Source organism: Erinaceus europaeus, chromosome 10 (genome assembly GCF_950295315.1).
Source record: "Erinaceus europaeus chromosome 10, mEriEur2.1, whole genome shotgun sequence".
Lineage (NCBI taxonomy): Eukaryota > Metazoa > Chordata > Mammalia > Eulipotyphla > Erinaceidae > Erinaceus > Erinaceus europaeus.
Genome location: NC_080171.1, coordinates 10,515,534 through 10,538,994, shown reverse-complemented (window position 1 = coordinate 10,538,994; position 23,461 = coordinate 10,515,534). Strand labels below are relative to the sequence as shown.

The 23,461-nt window shown below is 40.5% G+C and overlaps 1 protein-coding gene across 4 annotated transcripts in view; it reads left to right on the top strand.

The window, feature by feature from the left end:
* Window positions 1-23,461, top strand: part of PLPPR1 (phospholipid phosphatase related 1) — a 287,997-nt gene that overhangs the window by 230,760 nt on the left and 33,776 nt on the right. For all 4 annotated transcript variants that reach the window (XM_060199088.1, XM_060199087.1, XM_060199085.1 and 1 more), the window contains exon 5: window positions 11,833-11,965. In XM_060199088.1, the coding sequence (XP_060055071.1) occupies window positions 11,833-11,965 (133 nt within the window). The remainder of the gene's footprint in view (window positions 1-11,832; window positions 11,966-23,461) is intronic.

Genomic DNA, 23,461 nt, shown 5'->3' with positions numbered 1-23,461 from the left:
CAGGTGGCGCAAAGTGTAAGGACCAGAGGAAGGATCCCAGTTTGAGCCCCCAGCTCCCCACCTGCAGGGAAGTTGCTTCACAGGCCGTGAAGCAGGTCTGCAGGTGTCTATATTTCTTTCCTCTTCTCTGTCTTCCCCATCTCTCTCCATTTCTTTCTGACCTACCCAATGATGATGACATCAGTTACTACAACAATAAAACAACAAGGGCAACTAAAGGGAATAAATAAATAAATAAAACACATCTCACTTACAACCTGCCCTCTTATATATCTCTGTGGATAGGGTTTTGCTTAGCACTTTCACAATGGTAGGGTGCACGGGAAAAGCATGCAGGAATAAAGTCTAGTGTTGACTTGTCATTTTCTGTCTTCTCTCTTGTGCTTTGCTATCAGAAAAGATCAGCATCATGTCGAGGGAAGGGCACGAGAGATAAACTACATAGGGACAAACCACTGCTATCCCAGATCTTCAGAAAAAAAGTTATATAGAGCTGAGGGGGACATATTGTTTCTAGAACTGTTTAGCTGTTTAACTGTTTAACTGTTCCAAAGTGGAAGCCCATACTTGAAAGAAAGCTGAAGGTTGGCTTCTGACCAACATGGACACCCTGACTAAACCCTAGGTACCCTGAATAAACTCAGCATCGAGGGCATTTGGATTAGAGGATTTAACTCAGCTGAAGATCTAACTTACCTTTATTTTCTCTCACTTCCAGCACCACAGGGCATGAAAAAGTGGCTATTAAACCACATTCTTGGCCTCACAAGAAGTGATAGGAAGTACCTAGTATTGAAGTCACAGACTCCCAGCCCAAGAGAATTGCAACAGCTCCCAGTTTGCATTCACGTGTGCATGCACACTGACAGAACTCATCTAGAATTTCCCAGGAAAGGAAGAGACAAGCACGATTTGACAGAAAGGCTCGGTTTAGAGGAGATTGTGACTCTTTATTTAGGGGTTTCTGGGCTGTAAGTTCTTGCCACCGATGTCAAAAGCACAAAGTACAATGAAGATCACAGAGTGAACTGTCAATTAATGCAAGCGTGTTGGCTGGCTGACCAGGGCCCCAGCTGCGGGAGCAAAGCAGACATTGTTAAGACCTCATGCTGCTTCATAATCTGCCTCTTTCCCACTGGACGACTTCATGCATTGAATTCCTTTAAGAACTCACATAATTTTTCCCTTTGCACATTTTCATGTCACGTCCATTTAAAAAAAAAGGATTTTAATTACGGGGAGTCAGGCGGTGGCGTGGTGGATTAAACACAGGTGGCACAAAGTGCAAGGACCAGTGTAAGGATCCCAGTTAAAGCCCCCGGCTCCCTACCTGCAGGGGAGTCGCTTCACAGGCAGTGAAGCAGGTCTGCAGGTGTCTTTTTCTCCCCCTCTCTGTCTTCCCCTCCTCTCTCCATTTGTCTCTGTCCTATCCAACAACAATGACAACAGTAACAACTACAACAATAAAACAACAAGGGCAACAAAAGGGAATAAATAAAAAAATTATAAAATAAAAAAAGATTTTAATTACAAGGCATGACCACATTTTTGCAGCCAGTATAATGTTTTCATAATTCACTTTTTTCCCTAAGATTTAAATACCCAATGTAATTGTCCATTTAATTAAAACATTAATGGAAGATTTTCATTTTCTGTATATATTACAGATGAGTATCCTAAAATCCCTTTTACTTATTGCTTTTTTTTTTTTTTAACTTTCCCTGATACCTTCCCACAAAGAGAAATTCTTAACCACTGGTGAGATATCTTTCCTAATGTTTCTAATAATTGGTGCTTCTTGAAAAGTTTACTTTTTGCCTAAAAGCATGGAACAGTCAATTTCCTTGGTGATCTCAATCCTTTTTCTTTCTATAGAAAGCTGTGTTTCAGCTGACTTGTTTTAAATCCTCATTTGTCTTTTATCTCTGTCTAGTAAAGTAAAGGAAGACAGAGAGAGAAAACAAGGGGGGAAGAGGGGAGGGAGAAACGGAGGAAGGGAGGAAGGAAGGAAGGAAGGAAGGAAGGAAGGAAGGAAGGAAGGAAGGAAGGGAGGGAGGAAGGAAGGAAGGAAGGAAGGGAGGAAGGAAGGGAGGGAGGCAGGTAAGCAAACGCTATACTATGCTTTGGTGGTATAGCATTACCTTTGTGCTCCACTTTATAACAAGTCTCAGCTAAAGACAGCCTTCTGGGTGCATGGGTGTAAACCAGTAGGGAGGCTGCAACCCTCCAAATACTGATTATCCTGTTGCTAAAAGATTTTCAAAATGTACTCATCCAGATGGCCTCAATTCTGTTGCCTTGAGCTGTGAAAACCATTGGTAATGTCTAGAACTGAATCCTATTATTTACACTTAGTTGTGATACAAGAGAAATCAAGAGCTCTTGAACCAACCAGAGCTCATTAAGTGAGAGGACTAGCCCTCTCTGCAGTTGTGGGGGTTGTCAGTGGCACTTGGTGAGTGAGTCATCTCTCTTGAGAAGAGTGTCAGCAGAACATGAAGACCTTGGCAGTCAGCACTGGCAATACAATCTATACATTTAAACTTTCCAGGATCACTTTTTAAAATATTTTGGTTTACTGGTTTTTTAAAATTTTTTATTAGTGATTTGATAATGCGTAATAAGATTGTAAGATAACAGGTACAACTGCATACAGTTCCCACTACCAGAGTTCTTTGTCCCATTGCCTCCATGGAAGCTTCCCTATTTTTTTTTTTTTTATTCCTCTGAGAGTATGGACCAAACTTTGTTATGGAGTCCAGAAGGTGGGAGTTCGGGCTTCTGTAATTGTTTCTCCACTGGACATGAACATTGTTATTTTTAGAGAGAGAGAGAGAGACAAAAAAAAGAAAGAAAGAAAGAAAGAAAGAAAGAAAGAAAGAAAGAAAGAAAGAAAGACACAGAGAGTGTAGTATGGAACTATACATTGTAATCTTAAGATCCTGTAACCCACTGTTAATCAAATATTTTAAAAAAAAAATTAAAGACACAGAAAGAGAGGCCAGAACACTCCTCAGCCCTGGCTTACTTATGGTGGTGCAGGGAATTGAGTCGAGGACTTCAGAGCCTCAGGCTAGTTGGAAGTCTTTTGCAGAACCATTATGCTGTCTCCCCAGCCTCAGGGACACTTTTAAACAACTACTACAGAAGCCACGTCAACCTGGAACTACTCATGACTCTTGAAGCCCAGCAGAGACATATTTAAAAGCTCTCAATGTCCCTGGAACTAAAAGCCCTGAAACTTCTGAGACACTAACATTGACAATCAGGCAAGGAAAAAAAAAAAAAAACTGTTTCCTTATCTTCTTCTTCTTCTTCTAGCGTTTGCCCTTCTTCCGTAGCCAGTTAAATGGCTTTGAAAGTGACTGGGATCCATGTGGATTCAGTCGGCTAGGAAGGATCGTCAGTTTCCCCAATGAATGGGTACTCACGGGATGCACCACGAGAAGGTCGATCCTTATCTTCAGAATCAAAGACATAGAAAACCCAGACAGGTGGCAGGATTTGGTTGCCAGCCCTTTGCTGATATTTACAAAACCCAGTGGCAGGTAGCAGGAGGTGTGATAACTCTAGAGTAAATTGCATCTACCTTGTGCTGGGAAATTACTTGGTGAGGCCAAGTCCCATGGGGCTGTGAAAAGGAAAAGGAATGAAGAGTGAAAGAACAAACCCAGCCAAAAAAAAAATCACTCATTGGGAGAACATAACCAGTGACACTGAAGTCTTAAGTGAATGATTTCACTTTTTATTAATCAATATTCTTCTTAGCCACTATCATAAATGCAAGTTTATTAGAGCCGAAAAAAATCACCTTAATTATCTTGTAGTTCAACTGATAAAAAAATGAACAGATAAGAGATGGAGACCCAGAGAGGTGAGCCAAACATCTGGCTGGCTACAAGAACAGAGCGAGAGTAGCATCAGGCTTCCTTAATCCAGGACTAGGAACAAAAGGTTTGCGTTTGGGGTTTTGTTACTGTTGTTGTTTGTTTGTTTTTGCCACCGGAGTTATGTGGCTCAGTGCCTGCGTGACAGATTCACTGCTTCTGGTGGCCATTGATTTTTGTTTGTTTTTGTTTTTCCTTTTCTCCTCCTCCTCCTCCTCCTCCTTCTCTTTCCTTCTTTTCTTTTCTTTTCTTTTTTTTCTTGTTTTATAAATTTATAGGACAGAGAGACATTGAGAGGACAGGAGGAGATAAAAGAAAGTGAGAGAGAGACACTGGTCTTTCATAGTTTGTGATGCTTCCCCCTGCAAGTAAGGACTGGAGGCTTGAACCCAGATCCTTGTACATGGTAACATTTGTGCTTAACTGGCACAGCACTGCCTGACCCCTCAAATGGATTTTTAAAAAGCTACCTCAGAACCAGGAAGTTAAGGAAGCAAGTATTTTTTTTTGTAAGTGCTCTTGCTATATTTAATCAATTTTCTGATATTTGTTAACTTCATCCAGAATCATGATGGAAAAGAAAGACTGAGACTCCAAAAATACCCCAGTTATCTGTGCAGATTCACACATCAAGCTAGGGTTTCTTCCCTGTGCTCTTCAGAATACAGCAATACCTCTGTCATGTGTGAGGACCCATGTCTGAGTCCCCTGGCCATCACATGGGTCACTCGGGCTGTGGCGCTGTGGGATAAGCACACATGGCGCAAAGCGCAGGGACTGGCATAAGAAACCCGGTTCGAGCCCCTGGCTTCCCACCTGCAGGGGAGTCACTTCACAGGCAGTGAAGCAGGTCTGCAGGTGTCTGTCTTTCTCTCCCCCTCTCTGTCTTCCCCTCCTCTCTCCATTTCTCTCTGTCCTATCTAACAATGAACAACATCAACAATGGTAATAATAATAACCACAATGAGGCTACAACAACAAGGGCAAGGGAAAAATGGCCTCCAGGAGCGGTGGATTCATGGTGCAGGCACGGAGCCCAGCAATAACCCTGGAGGGGAAAAAAAAAAGAGAGAGAGAAAGAAAAATCTCCTTGCTGATTTTTCTTTGCAGAAATAGGTCCTCTCTCTCTCTCTCTCTCTCTCTCTATCTCATTTATTTATTCATTATTGAATAGAGATAGAGAGAAATTGAGAAGAGAGGGAGAAATATATATATATATTTAGAGAGAGAGAGAGATACCTGCAGCACTGCTTCACCACTTGTGAAACTTTCCCTCTGCAGGTGGGAATCAGGGGCTTGAACCCAGGTCTTTGTGCATTATAATGTGTTTGCTCAAACAGGTGTGCCACCACCTGGCCCCTCTGTTTCTCTCTCTCTCTCTCTCTCTCTCTCTCTCTCTCTTTCTCCTTCCTTCCCTCCCTCCCTCCCTTCTTCCTCTCTCCCTTCTTCTCTCTCTTCCCTCTCAGTTTCTCTCTGTCTCTATATAAAAAGGAAAGAAAAGGAGAAAAAAATGGCCACCAGGAGTGGTGGATTTGTGTGCAGGCACTGAGCCCCATTGTTAACCATAATGTCCCTGACATGGCATCACATGGGGGAAGACACACACAGAGAAGAGAGGGAAAGAGATGGAGAGAAACCAGCACAGTGTTCCACTATCCATGATGTCTCCATGTGGTCCTGAGGGTTGAACTAAGGGTCTCTTCCTTCATAAGGCCGATGCTCTGCCTACTGAGCTATCTCTTTGACCCAGAACTGAGTTCTTGAAACTGTTCAAACATTTTTGTATGGCAGGGCATCAACTCATTGTTAATTAAAAAGGATGTTAGGCATAGAATATTGCTAACTCAATACCTTCATAGAACCTTCCATCATGAATTACGCTGGCCCCTTGTTTGACTTTTTTTAAAGTTTTTGTTTATAAAATGGAAACACTAACAAGCCCATAGGATAAAAGGGGTATAATTCCACACAATTTCTACTACTGCAACTCCATATCCCATTCCTTTCCCTGATTGTCTGACTTTTTTAACCAAGAATCTGTCTTGTCCTACCTGCTTCCTACCCCATGCTAACTTTCTATTCCCTCTGTGCTAGTACTAAATCATTATCCCATCTGTAATTCACACGTACCTGACCTCTGTCCAGGGCCTCACTGGCCCTTAACTTTTCAGTGACTTTTTCTGATTCAGACCATGCTGTCCTAAACATTATCCCAATATCTTCTAGGATGGCCTCCAACCCCAAGTAACTGTCTTCACCTTGTAAAGCAAACTGTTCAGATATTTAAGTCGTTAAATGTGTCTCTCTTTACTTATTAGAGAGAAAATGCAGAGAACTGCTCAGCTCTGGCTAATGGTAGTGCTAGGGGTCAAACCTGGGATCTTCTCCCCTGCTGCTGCTCCCCTGCTGTGGTCAGGGGGTAGAACTAGGGCCCTGGAGCATAGTGAGTCACCACCTAAAGGGTTTGTTTGTTTGTTTGTTTGTTTGTCTGTTTTAGAACTGGTCATATTTCAATTTCTGGACAAGAGGAGACTCAAACATAAAAACATCGATGGCCCTTACTTGAAGGATCTCAGAGATAGATTGACATTTTTTCATGTGACAGGATAAGTACTGTAATGGAGGATTATATCAAGACCCTAATGGGCTTCCTGTAATTAAATGTGGCATATTGTAATTGTCTAACAAGTGATCGACTCTCTAGCCATGAGGATTATTTGGCGTGATTAAAGTTAATTAGAGCAAGCCTGGCTCCCCCCCCACACACACACACACACACAGAGGAAATACCCTTCTTGACTTGGGATTCAGAATTTTGGTGGTGGGAACAGTGTGGAATTATACCCATGTTGATATGTAATTTTGTAAATCAAGATTGAATCTCTAATAAAAAAAATTTGAAAAAAAAGAAAAGAAATACCCTTCTTTTAGCTAAGATCCTTGGAGTCTTGGCACAATTTCCTTCTATTGTGTATCAGGCACATTATGTCCGATGTCTTGAAATCTCTGTCTGCATGTAGTAGCAGACTGTAGACTCTTGGGGGAGAGAGGGGCCTTGTTCATCTTGAAATCTGCCTCCCTCATGTTTTAGCAAAGTGCTTTGTAATAATGATGTGATAGTGATGATGGTGATGCAGTATGAATGCAGCCTTTTTTTTTTTTTTTTTTTCTACTCCAGGGTTGTTGCTGGGGCTCGGTGCCTGCACTACAAATCCACTGCTCCTGGAGCCCATTTTTCCCCTTTTGCTTCCCTTATTGTTGATTGTTGATGTTATTATTATTGTTGTTGTTACTGCTGTCATTATTGTTAAATAAGACAGAGAGAAATTGAGAGAGATGGGGAAGACAGAGAGGAGAGAGAAAAATAGATACCTGCAGACTGCTTCACCATTTGTGTAGGTAGGGAGCTGGAGGTTCGAACCGGGATCCTTACACTGGTCCTTGCACTTCGTACCATGTGCACTTAACCCACTGCGCTATCGCCGGGCTCCCTGGATGCAGTCTTTATTGCTGGAGATTGAATAAAAAGACAACTTGAGTCCCCTACATAGATTAGACTATGCTCCAGGCCTTGTTCTATATGTATGTATAAGCATAAGTAGATAAATTATGTATTTTATAAGTCACATCAAATAGTGCTATTTGGTTTAAAATGTACATTATATTGTTTGAACCTGAATCGGATCATTTACATGTTGTGTTATTTATAGTCTAATCTGTAAATAGACTTGCTTTCGTGGCTGTGAAGATAAGGGATAGAAGGACTAAACCATTCACCCAAGGTTCTCACAGCTAGAAATTCACAAACTCCAATTCTGAAGCCAGGAAAGTCCAATTCCAGAAGTCCCTCCTCTTAATCACTATACTTTTACTTAGTAGTTTCTCAATAAAAAAAAAATTGCTAAACTTGTGCTTAGTTTTGAGCCCATAGAAAATAAGTTAAATACAATGTGCTTTAAATACTTTTAAAAAAATTTTTGTGTGATATTGAAGTAAAGGTGAAATGGTATAGTAGAAACAGAAATACAGACCACATTCTAGACTTACAGACGCTGTGTAGGGAAAAGTCTCTGGTTTTAGTTTTCTCACTCATAAAAGGAAGGACAGACATTTGTAAATGATTCCAGTTATTTAAATCTGTGGTTTCATTTCCAGCAGCAAATATCATGTCATTCATGCTGCTGCTATCTCTATCTATCTGAATAAATATATTCTATAGTAACAGGAAAGATATATATGGCACAAGCAGTCTTACAAATTTAGACTGGGAAGATAACATCACCAGGATCAGGACAAACTTATTTTTTTAATTTGTATTTATACAAAAGGAAACACTGACCAAAAAACATAGGCAAAGAGGGATACAACTCCACACAACTCCCACCACCAGAACTCTGTGTCCTACCCTCTCCCCTGATAGCTTTCCTATTTAACCCTCTGGGAGTATGGACCCAAGGTCATTGTGGGGTGCAGAAGGTGGAAGGTCTGGCTTCTGTAATTGCTTCCCTGCTGAACATGGGCTTTGGCAGGTCAATCCACACTCCCAGTCTGCCTCTCTCTTTCCCTAGTGGGGTGGGCTTCTGGGGAAGCCTAGCTCCAGGACACATTGGTAGCGTCGTCTGTCCAAGGAAGTCGGTTAGCATCATGTTACCATCTGGACCTAGTGGCTGAAAAAAGAGTTAACATACAAAGCCAAACAAATTGTTGACTAATCATGAATAGTGCAGATGAAGAGTTAGGGGTCTCCGTTTTGTAGATAGTTAGTAGGCCTATTTTAATTATGTTCCAAAGGCCCATGACTATACTGTTTTGTTTTGTTTTTTTCACTATCTGACCACCCCATCAGCTGGGGCCCTAGTCAGGAAGTCCTGAGGTTCCCAAACAGAGTTAATGGGCCAAGACCTCACATAAAATTCTCTCTCCATTGTTACTGGTCATCTCTATTAGGGACAACACAATAGACCTCTTTATGGGCCCCCATAGGACCTTGCCCTCAATTTGGATCAACAACGGTAGAGAATGTTCCATCCTCTGAAGGGAGAATGGACAACATACTCTATGCTACACCTGAGGAAGATGGGCCCTGAAACTGGGGCATCTTGGAACATTCCTACTCATGACCACAGAATGTGAGCTCATATCTACAGGGATGGAGAGGTCACATAGGCTCCTAAGCCGAATATGGGCCCCAGACCAGATCAAATCAATAGGGTTTACAGTCAACAATATTTATACCCCTTTCCCATATTATGGAGCTACTCTCTTCCCTGATCCAGCTTTCTGGTCTTTTTTCCAGCCATGACATCATCTTCCCAGACAATAAATTGGGTCCACCTGCATAACAGATGTCAGACTCAGAAAAAACAAAACAAAACAAAACAAAAAATGACAGACTTTCATGGCTGAGGCACCAGAATGCACAGATTCAATTCCCAGCATCACGATAAGCCAAAGCTGAAAAAAAGCCGTCTCTAAAAAAAAAAAAAAAGACAAAGTTTACCTAGAACTACAGATGTTGACATAGCAAGGAAGAACATCTCTATAGTCACATTTGTCTGGGGGATATTGACATTAGGAATGTAAATATAAAGTGTCCTGTGGTGGGGAATGTGGACTTAGAAACTCTGTTGTCCTGGTCACCAGTCCCAGTGCCAATCATGCACTTACGGTCAGATCTGAAGTTCCTTAAACTTCTAGGACTATTTTTATACATTTTTTAATTTATTTATAAAATGGAAATACTGACAAGACTGTAGGATAAGAGGGGTACAGTTCTCACCACCAGAACTCCGTATCCCATCCCCTCCCCTGATAGCTTTCCTATTCTTTACCCCTCTGGGAGCATGGACCCAGGATCACTATGGGATGCAGAAGGTGGAAGGTCTGGCTTCTGGAATTGCTTCCCCACTGAACATGGGCGTTGACAGGTCGATCCATACTCCCAGTCTGCCTCTCTCTTTCCCTAGTGGGGCAGAACTCTGGGGGAGCAGAACTCCAGGACACATCGGTGGGGTCGTCTGCCCAGGGAAGTCAGGTTGGCATCATGGTAGCATCTGGAACCTAATGTCTGAAAGAGTTAAGGTATAAAGCAGAACAACTTCCAGGACTTTTATCCTTCACCAGTAAAGCAAGGTTAGCAAGACCCATTCAAGGATCTTGGGAGCATGAAAAATACTGTGATAAAAGCCTGACTCATAGTTTTTCTTAGATGATAATAATTAATGAACTTTTTATCCTTTATCGACTACATGTACATATCCAAGATAACGAGAGAAGTGCCGGTGATAAAGAAGCCCAATTTTGAGTATGAGAAATAAAGCTCAGCCAACTCATATTAAAATGATTTATCATTTTTCTTAAGTTTTTTTTTATTATCTTTATTTATTGGATAGAGAACCAGAAATCAAGAGGGAAATGGGGGTGATAGAGGGTGTGACAAAGAGACACCAAGAACACTGCTTCACACTTGCAAAGCATTCCCTCTGCAGGTGGGGACCAGGGGCTCAAACCAGTGCCCTTGCCCATAGTGACATGTGCACTCAACCAGGTGTGCCACCACCCAGCTCCAAGATTTGTCATTTCAGTAGTGGTAAGGTTGCCACATAATGAAGTAACAATTGAGAGTAATGTACATATTATGCCTTTGGGGCACATTGACAAAAGTTGTTCCTCATCGTTACAACTCGAAGATTGAGTTACAAAACTCAATCCCAGGGGTAGGGCAGTAGTGTACCTTGTTAAGTGCACATGGCACAAAATGCAAGGACCCGCTCAAGGATCTGGGTTCCAGCCCCTGTTCCCCCACATGCAGGGGTGGTCACTTCACAAGCAGTGAAGCAGGTCTACAGGTGTCTATCTTTCTCAATCCCTCTCTGTCTCCCCCCTCTCCCTTAATTTCTCTCTGCCCTATCAAAGTGTGTGTGTGGTGTGGGGGGGGAGGGGGATGTGCAGGGCTAGCTTCGTGGGAGGGAGAGATGATCCAGGAACCAAGCTCGTGGTGGTAGCAATATAAATCTTTATTCATACAGGAACCCCAGAGTCCGGTGTGAGTGCAGCGGGTTAAGCCCCACGTGGAGCCAACCGTAATGGCTGGCGTCAGCCTCCCAGTCTGCAGGCCTGACCTCCTCTAGGTTGAGATGGGGAAGAGAGAGAAACCTGAAACGGAAGTGGCTTTTATAATACCATAAGTGGGAGGGGCTGGAAATGGTAGGGACTTCCCTAGCAGCCATTGCCAGGGATTCAGTTGGTGGGAATTAGCAATACCCTGTGGGAACTTAGGAGGGAGACCTTTAATCATTTATAAGACAAAGCAGAAGATTGGTATGTATGGTATGTAGATAAAGGAACGGGCCATACTAGCATGGACATAGGGTGGTTTGTGGGCCTTGTCAAGCTCGACCACATCCGCACAATTTCCCAACAGGAATGGCCACCAGGAGCAGTGGATTTGCAGTGCAGGCAAAGACCCCCAGCATATCTCTTGAAAAAAAAAAAAAAATTTCAATCCCAGCACATGTCTTATTGTCAGTTCCATTAAAAATGTGTTATTTCTTTGTGGGATGGTACAGTGGGTAAAGCGCTTAAGTTACCACATGTGAGGATACAGCACGCAGCCCCCAGTTCCCACCTGCCAGGGGAAGCTCTCTCTCTCTCTCTTTCACCCCGTCTCGCCTGATTTCTCTGTCTCTGTCAGTAATTATCAATTATATCAATTTCCCAAAAACTATTATTTAAATGTCTAGTTCCATACAGCTGAAGTTATCCAAACTAACAATCAGTTGTTGCTCTAATTATTACAGACACTTCCATGCAGACTACAACTTCATTCGCAATCTTTCCAACATCTCTTAAAACGATTGTGGATCCTCATAAAAATAGTTATGTCACTGTTCTCTTTTATCAGCTAGCTCTCCAACTTGACATTTTTTAAACATTCCTTTCCCAGATTTTTATTGGTGAGATATCCATGTATTTCATAAAATCAACCAGAGAATCTCTGATTGCCCAAGAGAAAACAATTCTGACCGGAGAATGCTGTTACCTGAACCCATTGCTCCGAAGGATCATAAGATTCATAGGTGAGTACAAAAGCATGTTGGACTGAATCCTTAACTATAGGCCTAACTATTAAGGATAAGCACACTTGATAAGCTAAGATACAGGAGTACCAACTTTCAAGGCAAGAGTTACTTTTGGGATTGTTTCAGGAAGTACAGAAATTGAACCTGTTCCTTGTTTCAAGTCAAAATTTTCATCCTTGAAGTAAAACTATGCTTATTAGTTGCCTACCAGTAATTTCAACTTTGGCTTACTTCCATGCAATATCTATAAGATAATCTCCCCTCCTGAATTTTTTTAATTGACAATATAACCATATATCCTTCAAATGAGTCCAGGGCAGGAGACCTCTGTGAAATAAATTTAAAAATTTTTTTAAAAATATTTTATTTATTTTTGAGAGAGATGCATAGAAGGATAACTTTTTGATATCCAATTTTTTTTCATAAAAGGAAAACACAAACTACTTGTAATAAGAATCTTTTAAATGGAAGTGCTTAATTTGAAGAAAATTAAGTAGTAATCAAAATGTTTTTTAATGCTATTGTAAAGAGCTTAAAAGTCATTTGAGGGAGTCCGGCTGTAATGCAGCAGGTTAAGCGCATGTGGCGCAAAGCTCAAGGACCGGTTAGGATTCCCCACCTGCAGGGGAGTCACTTCACAGGTAATGAAGTAGGTCTGCAGGCGTCTCTCTGTCTCTCTTTCTCTCTATCTCCCCCTTCTCTCTCAATTTCTCTCTGTCTATATCCAATAACAAATAAAAAAAGTTTTTAAAAAAGTCATTTGAAAAGCACGTATTAGTGACTTACAAAATTATAAGATAACGGGTATAATTCCACACCATTCCCACCACCAGAGTCCTGTGTCCCCATCCCCTTTCGGTAGAAACTGCAATAGCTCTCCAGAAGTCACAGATATGTAACTATTCTACAGTTTCCTGTTTTATATGACTGTGTATAATTTTAAAATAAGGAGATAAATGTTTCTTCACATTAATAAGAATAGTTTAATTAAATATATTTAGCAACAGAATCAAATTCTTAGTATATTCTAGTGATGAAAGAAAATTGAAAATTACACCTTAAACTTGCTAATTCTCTGTCTTCTCCACTCTGTACCTGAAAAGATCAATCCTTATCCTAGACCATAGTCTCAAATTAAATTTTATATGAGAAGATGGCAAGAATAATGACGTCAAAGGGGGAAAAACATTCAGATTAAACCATTTCCTCATACAGATAAATGATATTATGTTGACCTTGGCTGAGAGGACTGAATTCCTTGGGTACACAAATCCAATAATCATTTTCCCCTAAGGTTCTCATTATGAGAAGGATATCTGACCTCCTAGGCTTTGGAGGGGGGGGGGGAACACCTCTCATAGCTAAACCTTTCTACCTTTTGCTAAGCCATTGAATAATTTTTAAATATATTTATCTAATTATGTGGGAAGGAAGGACTGGAGCTGATTGAGCTAACAATTTAAGAAGAAAGGGGAAGATAGAGAGGGAGAGAGGCAAAGAGACACCCTCAGCCCTGCTTCACCACTTATGAAGTTTTCCCCCTGCAGGTGGGGACTAGGGGCTTGAACCTGGGTCCTTGTGCATAGTAACATGTGTGCTCAACCAGGTGTGGACCACAACTTTTTCTAAGAACAAATGTAGTCAGACTACTAACCAAAGTGGACTGCTCTCATTTTTCCCTACTATATTCCTTGCCCTTCTTATACCATTTCCTTTGGTATCTCATTAAGTTGAACAATCATACACTGGTGTGTGTCCTCCAGAGAGATAAAATCCTGAATTTCTTTTTCAAATACAAAATACGGAATCACATATAAAAAAATATATGGATTACTTCAATTAAATTCTTTTTATTCACTAATATACTTAAGTAAAATGTTACTGTAAATATCCATTATTAAATAACACATTTTTAAATTTTAATATTGAAAAATGATGAATAAAATACATTATAATATCATGATGGTTTGGGGGGGTTTGCTTGCCATGTAGAATAAAAACCAACTTTTCCTTCTGAATAAACCACCTTTTAATTAACACACAAACAGATTGAAATATGCCAAGATTAGTCTGTTTACTAACACATAAAGGAGCCAGATATTATTTATTATGGATTTTCATTTGGGGTCACATAGTTATTCCATTATCCTAATAAAATTTTAATTAGATTGTAAGTATATCTTATACTATTTTGGTCAGCACTAAGAGTAAGGCAGAATTAGTGAACAGAGGAGAATACTCTGGTAAACACTTCTTTTATGCAATACTAATTAATTGCTATAAATTAAGTGCGGTTTAAATGAATATTTTAAATGCATGAATATTTTAAATGCAATTGTAAAGGTCCCTGTGTTTGGTGTTTTTTTTAATTTTTTTAAATATATTTTTATTTTTTTATTTATTCCCTTTTGTTGCCCTTGTTTTATTGTTGTAGTTATTATTGTTGTTGTCGTTGTTGGATAGGACAGAGAGAAATGGAGAGAGGAGAGGAAGACAGAGAGGAGGAGAGAAAGACAGACACCTGCAGACCTGCTTCACTGCCTGTGAAGCGACTCCCCTGCAGGTGGGGAGCCGGGGTTCGAACCGGGATCCTTATGCCAGTCCTTGTGCTTTGCGCCACCTGCGCTTAACCCGCTGCGCTACAGCCCGACTCCCGGTCCCTGTGTTTTATGACTGTAAGAACAGATGCCCTGAGACAACCTTAATGTCAGCCTTTTTGAGTATTAAAAAACCTTCTTCTCTTTTCAAAGTCATAACTTTATTTGAAAAGGTTTACTTGATTCAATCAATTAATTTCTCCTTCCACAATATTTGTAATGAAATTGTAAAGTGAGGGGATTGTGATGTGGTATATGCATTCAACTTTAGGCAAGTAGATTCCAGGCATCTGCTCTAGAATGGTGAAGGTGTTAAAGGTCATATTAGTGGACATTGTGACATATCAGTGAACCAAGCAGAAAGAGATTTGCCCTCCTTGAGATTATATCTTATAAAATTCTGAGAAACCAGGCATTCAATAAAATAAACAAGGAACTTCCTGTCCCTGTTAGAGAGTAATGTAGAAAAAAGGAAATGGGAAGTTTGTGGGGGCAGATTAAAGTACAATTGTAAACTGGAAAACAAAATGAAACAATAAGAATCAATGGGGGGGGTGGGGGGGTGCACCCAGTTGAGAGCATTGTAACCCAGTGTTACAATGCACAAAGACCCAAGTTCAAGCCCCCAGTCCCCACCTGCAAGGGGAAAGCTTTGCAAGTGGTGAAGTTCTGCAGCTGTCTCTCTGTTTCTCTCCTTCTTCATCTCCCACTCCCCTCTCAGTTTCTGGCTGTCTGGATCCAGTAAATAAAGACAATTTAAAAAATTTAAAAAGATATGTCATACAAGGTTGACTTTAAAATATATATATTTTTAATATATATTTTTAAATAAATATAAATATAAAATATAAATAATTTATTTATAAAATAAATATAAATATAAAATATAATTAAATACAAAATATTTTTTAAATATATTTTATAATATATATATATAGAGAGAGAGAGAGTTGGCAGTGACTTAACAGAAAAGAACAGGAATGTAGTTGTACTCATGTGTCAATTACTGCACTGTAGATTATTAACTACCTCCCCCTCCAAAAAATAATTTTAAAAAGGAAAAAAAAAAAAAAAAGCCGTGTCAAGGCAGCTTTCAGTTCTGTTCAGGACAGAGAATAAATCTCTCCCATTGAAGAGATATCCTCAGTTAACCAGACCATTAATGACCTAAACTAGACTCCTGACCTAAAACTCTACAGGTTACTCTTAACTTTCAAGAGGAGGCTTTTAATCAGGGTCTGAATATCATAGGAGAGTTTATACCCCGCAGCGCTAGTGCTTAGAGGCAGGGCTTATCAAAGGAGATGGCTACCGTCTCTCGCACTTTACAGATTAACCAGCAGGAATTCAGAGCATTTCAGTAAATTTAGCCACTTCAAAGCAGTTTTGCAATCTCAGCACTATTGACATTTTTTCCAGGTAATTCTTTCTGTGTGGTGACATGGAGAATGCTCTGTGCAGCGTAGGGTGTAGCAACTCTAGGCTCTCCTTGTGAAATGCCACTAGTGCCCCTCCCCCAAAACTAACCTACAAAAAATGTCTACAGACATTAGAAAATGGCCCTTGGAAGAAGGTTTACCATCAGTGGACATCCATGATATAAATAATCTTTAAAAACAAAAACATTTCAAGGGCATATCTTAATTTTAAGATAGCAGTAATGACACTTTCTAGGAATTTTGTGACATTCTTGTTAGAAAAGCATTAGCTACAAAATTGAGGGATTCTTACTCTGTCTTGGCAAGTATAGTCAATGCATTTCATCTGGAACAAGCTCTAAATCCTTACCTCTTCTGAGTGTGTGTGTGCGTGTGTGTGCCTGTGTGTGTGTTTGTGTGTGTGTGTCCAAGCATACAACACTAAAGTGTTTTTTCATGACCTGGTGCCATATTTTAAATACATAAAAATATAGGTTTAGGGAGTCGGTGGTAGCACAGTGGGTTAAGCGCACATGGTGCCAAGCACAAGGACCAGCCTAAGGATCCCGGTTCGAGGCCCCAGCTCCCCACCTGCAGGGAAGTTGCTTCACAGGCGCTGAAGCAGGTCTGCAGGTGTCTGTCTCCCCCCACCCACCCCCGCGCGTCTTCCCCTCCTCTCTCGATTCCTCTCTGTCCTATCCAACAACAACAGCAATAACAATAACGATAATAACAACAACAAGGGCAAGAAGAGGGGGGAAACAAAGACAGCTTGTCATCCTGTTTCTAGGTTTAGCAGGTCTACCCCCTCCTCCCAAAAATAAAAGCATTAATTTGACGATAGACATACTCCCTTTGCTTATTGCAGCCTTGTTTGCAATAGGCAGGAACTGGAAATAAGGAAATAATCTATGTCACCATTAACAGATGACTGGATAAAGAACATGTGACATGCACACAGAGTGAGATACTATACAGCTATAAAAAGTCATAATTTTCATGGATAGGTTTGGACTTCTCGTGGTGAAGTCAGTGTAGTATTTATTACAGGTGTTGACTTTTAATGCCGTACACTTGAAACTTTAATGCAATGTTACTTCAACAAAAAATAAATTAAATAATAGTATTTGCCTCATATCGTTGTGGGGAAGATAAAACTAATATTTCAAAGCATACGGGGTTGGGTGATGGTGCACCGGGTTAAATGCATACAGTACTAAGCGTAAGGACCCGCTCAAGGATTCGGGTTCAAGCTCCCAGCTCCCCACCTGCGGGGGCGGGGGTCACTTCACAGCAGTGAATAAGATCTGTAGGCATCTCTCTTTCTCTCTCTCCCCCTCATTTATCGATTTCTCTCTGTCCTATCGAATAAAATGGGAAAATGGCCACTGGTAGCAGTGGATTTGTATTGCTGGCATTGAGCCCCAGCAATAACCCTGGAGGCAAATACATAAATAAATAAACAAATAAACATATAGAGCCGTGTCTAATACATAGTAATAACCTTGCCAGTTTAGTATATTAGTTATTATTTATTAATTTTGTTGTCATTATCATCGTTATTACTACCTAATATCCTTGGCAGACTTACTGAGACATCTCATCAGCTCAACAGCTCTTTGAAAACAAATAGAATTAACATGATAGTTCCAGATAAATGTCTTTAGTGGGAAAGGCCCCGTGTCAATAGAGTACATTCAGGAGAAAACATTTTTACTATCTTTTCTCCTAAAGAAACAGTTGTCTTCCAAAGGGATGGTCTTCACAGCTAAATTCAGAACACATTTGAGACAGCTGAATGATTTTTCCCTAGTGAAGTTTTCTCCTAGGCATCTTGATGTGACAAAATGTTCCTTTCTTATATCTCGTATGACATTTTCAGTGGTGATTGGATGAAAGCTGAAAAGGAGACTTAAGAGCTGGTGATTATATCAGAATGTACTTTGAAGAATCTGAACATAACAATTCCTAAAAATGTTCCCCTACTACTGCCAAAACACACACACATATGAACTATCCCATTTTCTTATGCTTGCTTATATGGAGTAAGACTTTCATCAGGTTTTCTACTAGACAACCTATAGCAACTGATATGAACCCATTTCCTTCTTTCTTGAGCACTACAGTTGAATAGGTGCCACCAGAGATTCACTAAGCTCATTAAGTTTCAAAAATGAGAAAGCATTCAAGTATTCTCAGTATCACACTATAATTGGTTTTTTTTTTAATTTTTCTTTCATTTCATTGTGTTGTTATGTCAAACCAAAGAGCAGACCCCTTTTAGAAATGTTTGTTAAGAGGTGGAGAAAAAAAAATTGATATTAAGGATGGAGTTGGCTTTCCTCTCCTTGTCAGAGTCTTTTGAAAAAAGTTTTTAATCTAACCCAGATAACATGTTTTTATATCTTTTTCATTACCCTTCTTTTTAAAAGTTTTATGTGTCTATGTCCACACACACAAATGTGGAGAAGTCATGATTTTTGTGTCCCTGTGTATTAATATGACAATCACTGTGGCCTCTTGAGTCAAAAGATGGACTATTTCTTCGAAAGATGAGCATATCTAAGTAAAAATGAATATGTCAGTATTTCCCAAGGTCACTATGACTCTCAGATTCATTGTGCTTCACGAATATCTCTAGTAAAGAGTTTTGTGTACAACGTGGTTCTTCATACTCCAGCTGAATGTTCTTTTATTTCCCCATTCTTACTGCACTGGAAATAGTGCTTTGATTTTCAAATTAGTATAAACACATACACATCCCACCTTTCAATTATCATTTCCATTTGCTAGGTACCTTGGACTATGTTAGATTTTTTGGCACTTACTAAAAAAAAAAGAGCTATAGTCCCTATGCCATGCGGAATGGTTTGATGTCAAACCTATGTCCAATAAAATTGGGAATGTGAGACACCAACATGAATTAGAAAAAGTAGATGAGTTTCTATGCTTTTATCTTCTGTTGATTTGCTCTGCAATACCATTCTTTGATTCCATGAATTCTGGCCCACAATATCTACTAAATATTTGATATGTGTCAGTTTTGATACTAGGTACTTGATATGCAAGTTAAGTAAAGACAATGGTGTTCTGTATGTTTTCAGAGATTGTATATTGTACAGTTCTAATGGGAGATATGGACATTGCTGGACAAATACATTAATGTTATCTATGAAATCTGTGAAAAACATAGACAAGGGGTATGAAAAAGAAATATGTTGGTTGAGTGAGTGGGGATGCACTCAGCAGGGCACACACGCTGCCATGCTCAATTACTTAGGGTCAAAACCCCAGTCCCCACCTGTAGGGGAAGCTTTGCAAGTGATGGAGCAGTGCAGTCTGTCTCTCCTTCTCTGTCTCTTTCATAATTCTCTCTATGTCTCTCACCCACCATCAAACGCTGAAAGAAAAAGGCACAAATAAACACTAGAAACAGTGGAATTGTGCGAGCACCAAATCCCAATACTGGTAACAAAAAGAGAAAGAAGTATTTTGGTACCATACTTATCTATTGGTTGGTGATCTAATTCCACTGGAGATCATAGGCTGCAAATGGCAAAGTGTAGAAGGCCCTGAGTTTGATCTCCCAGCGCCAAAAAGGGAACAAACAGGATTATTGTTTCCATGACCTCATGTAAAACATTAGTATTTTTTCCAATTTTTTTATTAGTGTTTGACATTTGACAGCAAATACAATAGTTTGTACATGCACAACATTTCCCAATTTTCCACATAACAATACAACCCCCACTAGTTCCTCTGTCAGCCTTCATGGACCTATATTCTCCCACCCACCCACCCCAGAGTCTTTTACTTTGGTGCAATACACCAATTCCAGTTCAGGTTCTACTTGGGTTTTCTCTTCTGATCTTGTTTTTCAACTTCTGCCTGAGAGTGAGATCATCCCATATTCATCCTTCTATTTCTGACTTATTTCACTTAACATGAATTTTTCAAGCTCCATCCAAGATCGGCTAAAAATGGTGAAGTCACCATTTTTAATAGCTGAGTCGTATTCCATGGTGTATATATACCTAGACTTGCTCAGCCACTCATCTGTTGTTGGACACCTGGGTTACTTCCAGGTTTTGACTATTACAAATTGTGCTGATAAGAACATATGTGTAGGGAGTCGGGCTGTAGTACAGCGGGCTAAGCGCAGGTGGTGCAAAGCACAAAGACCGGCATAAGGATCCCGGTTCGAACCCCGGCTCCCCACCTGCAGGGGAGTCGCTTCACAGGCAGTGAAGCAGGTCTGCAGGTGTCTATCTTTCTCTCCTCCTCTCTGTCATCCCCTCCCTCTCTCCATTTCTCTCTGTCCTATCCAACAACAACAACAACAATAATAACTACAACAATAAGACAACAAGGGCAACAAAAGGGAAAAAATAAAATAAAATAAATATAAAAAAAATTTTTTTTAAAGATCTAAAAAAAAAAAAAAAGAACATATGTGTACACAGATCTTTTTGGATGGGTGTGTTGGGTTCCTTAGGATCTATCCCCAGGAGAGGAATTGCAGGATCATAGGGTAAGTCCATCTCTAGCCTTCTGAGACTTCTCCAGACAACACAGTGATCTCTTTCTCCTGGCTCTGCCACCTGGCCTTCCCATTCAAGTTTCTGTGGCATTTCACACAAAGCCATAACAATAGTAAGTGTTCTAGGACAATAACTGGCAAATCAAAAGCATTTTCCTTTTAGAATTTTGTGTCTGCTATAAATCCACACAGACATGGAATGAGATCCTCTGAAGCAAGGAAAACCATTGAAGGAGTAGAGCCAGATGCAGACAGGACCAGGCTGGGGAGGCTTATGGGAATGAGACATGGATCTTCAGATTAAAATGAAAAACTAACAATTAAGCTAGGATATACAGACATTTTAAAAACATCACCTTCAGGGGTTTGGGTGGTAGTGCAGTGAATTAAGTGCACATGGTGCAAAGCACAAGGACCAGGACTGGCGCAGGGATCCCATTTCGAGCCCCCAGCTCCCCACATGCAGGGAGTCGCTTCACAAGTGGTGAAGCAGGTCTGCAGGTGTCTGTCTTTCTCTCCTCCTCTGTCTCCTCTCCTCTCTCAATTTCTCTAGGTGCAATCCAGCAACAACAGCAATAAAAGCAATAACAATAACAACAACAGGGGCAAGAAAAATGGGGGGGAGATGGCCAGTGGATTCCTAGTGCAGGCTTTGAGCCCAGCAATAACCCTGGAGGCATATATATATATATATATATGATATATATATGTATATATAATATATACATATATATAAGATTATATATATATATATATATATATATATATATATATATATATATATATATATATGTTGGATAGTATGCCAGCTCCCCCTGGCTTCTGCTTAACCATATGCCTATATAGGGATAGATTTAATCCCATTCAAAGCTTTGGCCTATTTACATAAATCACTTTTACATTTACATAAAGCACTCCCTCCAGGGCATTGGTGGTTCAGTGATAGGATTCTCACCTGCTCTGCCCCCTCCTTGTCACACTCTGATTTTCACCAGTCACTTTTCTCTCCACCCTCTCTATGTCACATCCTGTTTCCACCCTACTTGGCAAGTATATATAAAGACAGCATTGCGAGTTTTAGGGTACTTGAGTTTAGCTTAGCTCGTCTTAGATTGTGCTGTGTCCTTCATGAATAAAGAGATACTACCTACAGCTCAACCATGAGTCCCTGGTCATCTGTCTCCCATTAGTGAAGCTCAGCCCGACATATATATATATAAAATCTTCAAATCGCCCCTTGTCATCCAGATTACAAATGGTGTTCTCCCTGGCTGTAAGGACAAATATTTTGGACCTGTGATTCTTCTAAAGCACACACAATAAATTCAGGGTTAACTAACAAGTGAATGCTGGATTTCCTTAGCAAAGCCCTACAGGATCTGACTTTGTGAGTCATCTCTGCAGGTTCTCCTGGCCTTTGTTGGCAGGGGTTCATTGGGTACCTGAACTCATGGGCAGCAGTATCTGTCTAAACCTAATTCAAGTACACAAGAATGAAGTGGCTATACAAAGCAAATGCTTGTTAAGCTGTCAAGGAAAGCAGTCCTAAGCCAGAGGAGGCTGATAGAACGGGGAAAACGACTTAACAGCTACCATATCTCACTACTGCAAGTAGGGAGCTGTCCGTCACAGGGTTGCTGTGACCACAGAAAGAACACTTCAGACATGTGTCTCAGGAGCCAGGAAATGCTCTGTCTCAGAAAGAATGAACTTCCCACCCCAGCCCCCCGTAATCGAATGCACTTCTGATAAAGTGCCAGGAAAAAGTGCTTTCACTTTTCTCTTTTCAAATCATAAGTTAGCCTAGCTTTCGGGGGGCGGGGGGGAGTACATCTTATTGCCTCTTGAAAAGAGCCAGAACCCTGGTTTTTGAGACTGATTCTTTCATGAAAATCTAACAAAATATCCGACCATTCAGATGCCTAAAGCCTGCTATTGGGATCGCCATGAGGGAGCAATGAATGCTGATGCTTCCAGGTCAGAAGCTGTGAATGTAGGTCAGTCGAAGCTGTTACAAGCGCCTGTTCTCATTGTGAGAAAGCCACAAATAAGAAAATGATAGCAATTGATACAGATCATAATAAAAATTGGATGAAGATCTAGGCCAAGCTGGTCTTCCCTTCTACTCGAAGGGATTAAGTTTGGAGAGCTGAAATCACACAATTTGCAGATGTAGACCATTGAATATGGGAGTCAAAATCGGCTAGAAATTCAACTGAAACTAGAGCAGACACTTGGCATTTGCAATGAACACTGCCTCTCACACTTGTCAATCTCTCCCATAAGTGAGCTGCATGTCAGACTCTTCTTTATGCCTTCAAGTGACTAGTACAGACCTCAGCACTGTACAACCTCTCTCGATAGGTTTTTTTAATCATCTTATTGGGCATCCCGTGAGTACCCATTCATTGGGGAAACTGACGATCCTTCCTAGCCGACTGAATCCACATGGATCCCAGTCACTTTCAAAGCCAGCAACAAGCAGCTCCTGACACCTTTCAACCTGACACTGTTGACTGGCTACGGAAGAAGGGCAAACGCTAGAAGAAGAAGAATTGGGTGGTTAATGGTTTGCACTAGACTTGTGACACATGGCCATAGATTCTGCTCTCCCTGTGAGAGGTGTCTGCAGAAGATTCTTACCTCCACCTTACACCCTTATCCACCACTATGTACCTGAATCCATAACTAGTCTGTAGAAGAACTGGACAGGCTTTGAAGGACTTGGCAGTGAAAATCCCTATAAGGAGTTGTTTTGTTTTGTTTTGTTTTGTTTTGTTTTGTTTTTGTTTCTGCCTCCAGGGTCACCACTGGGGCTTGGTGCCTGCACTATGAATCCACTGGTGGACATTTTTTTCTGTTTTATTGGATAGGACAGAGAGAAATTGAGAGGGGAGGGGAAGACAGAGAGAGGGAGAGAAAGATGGACACCTGCAGA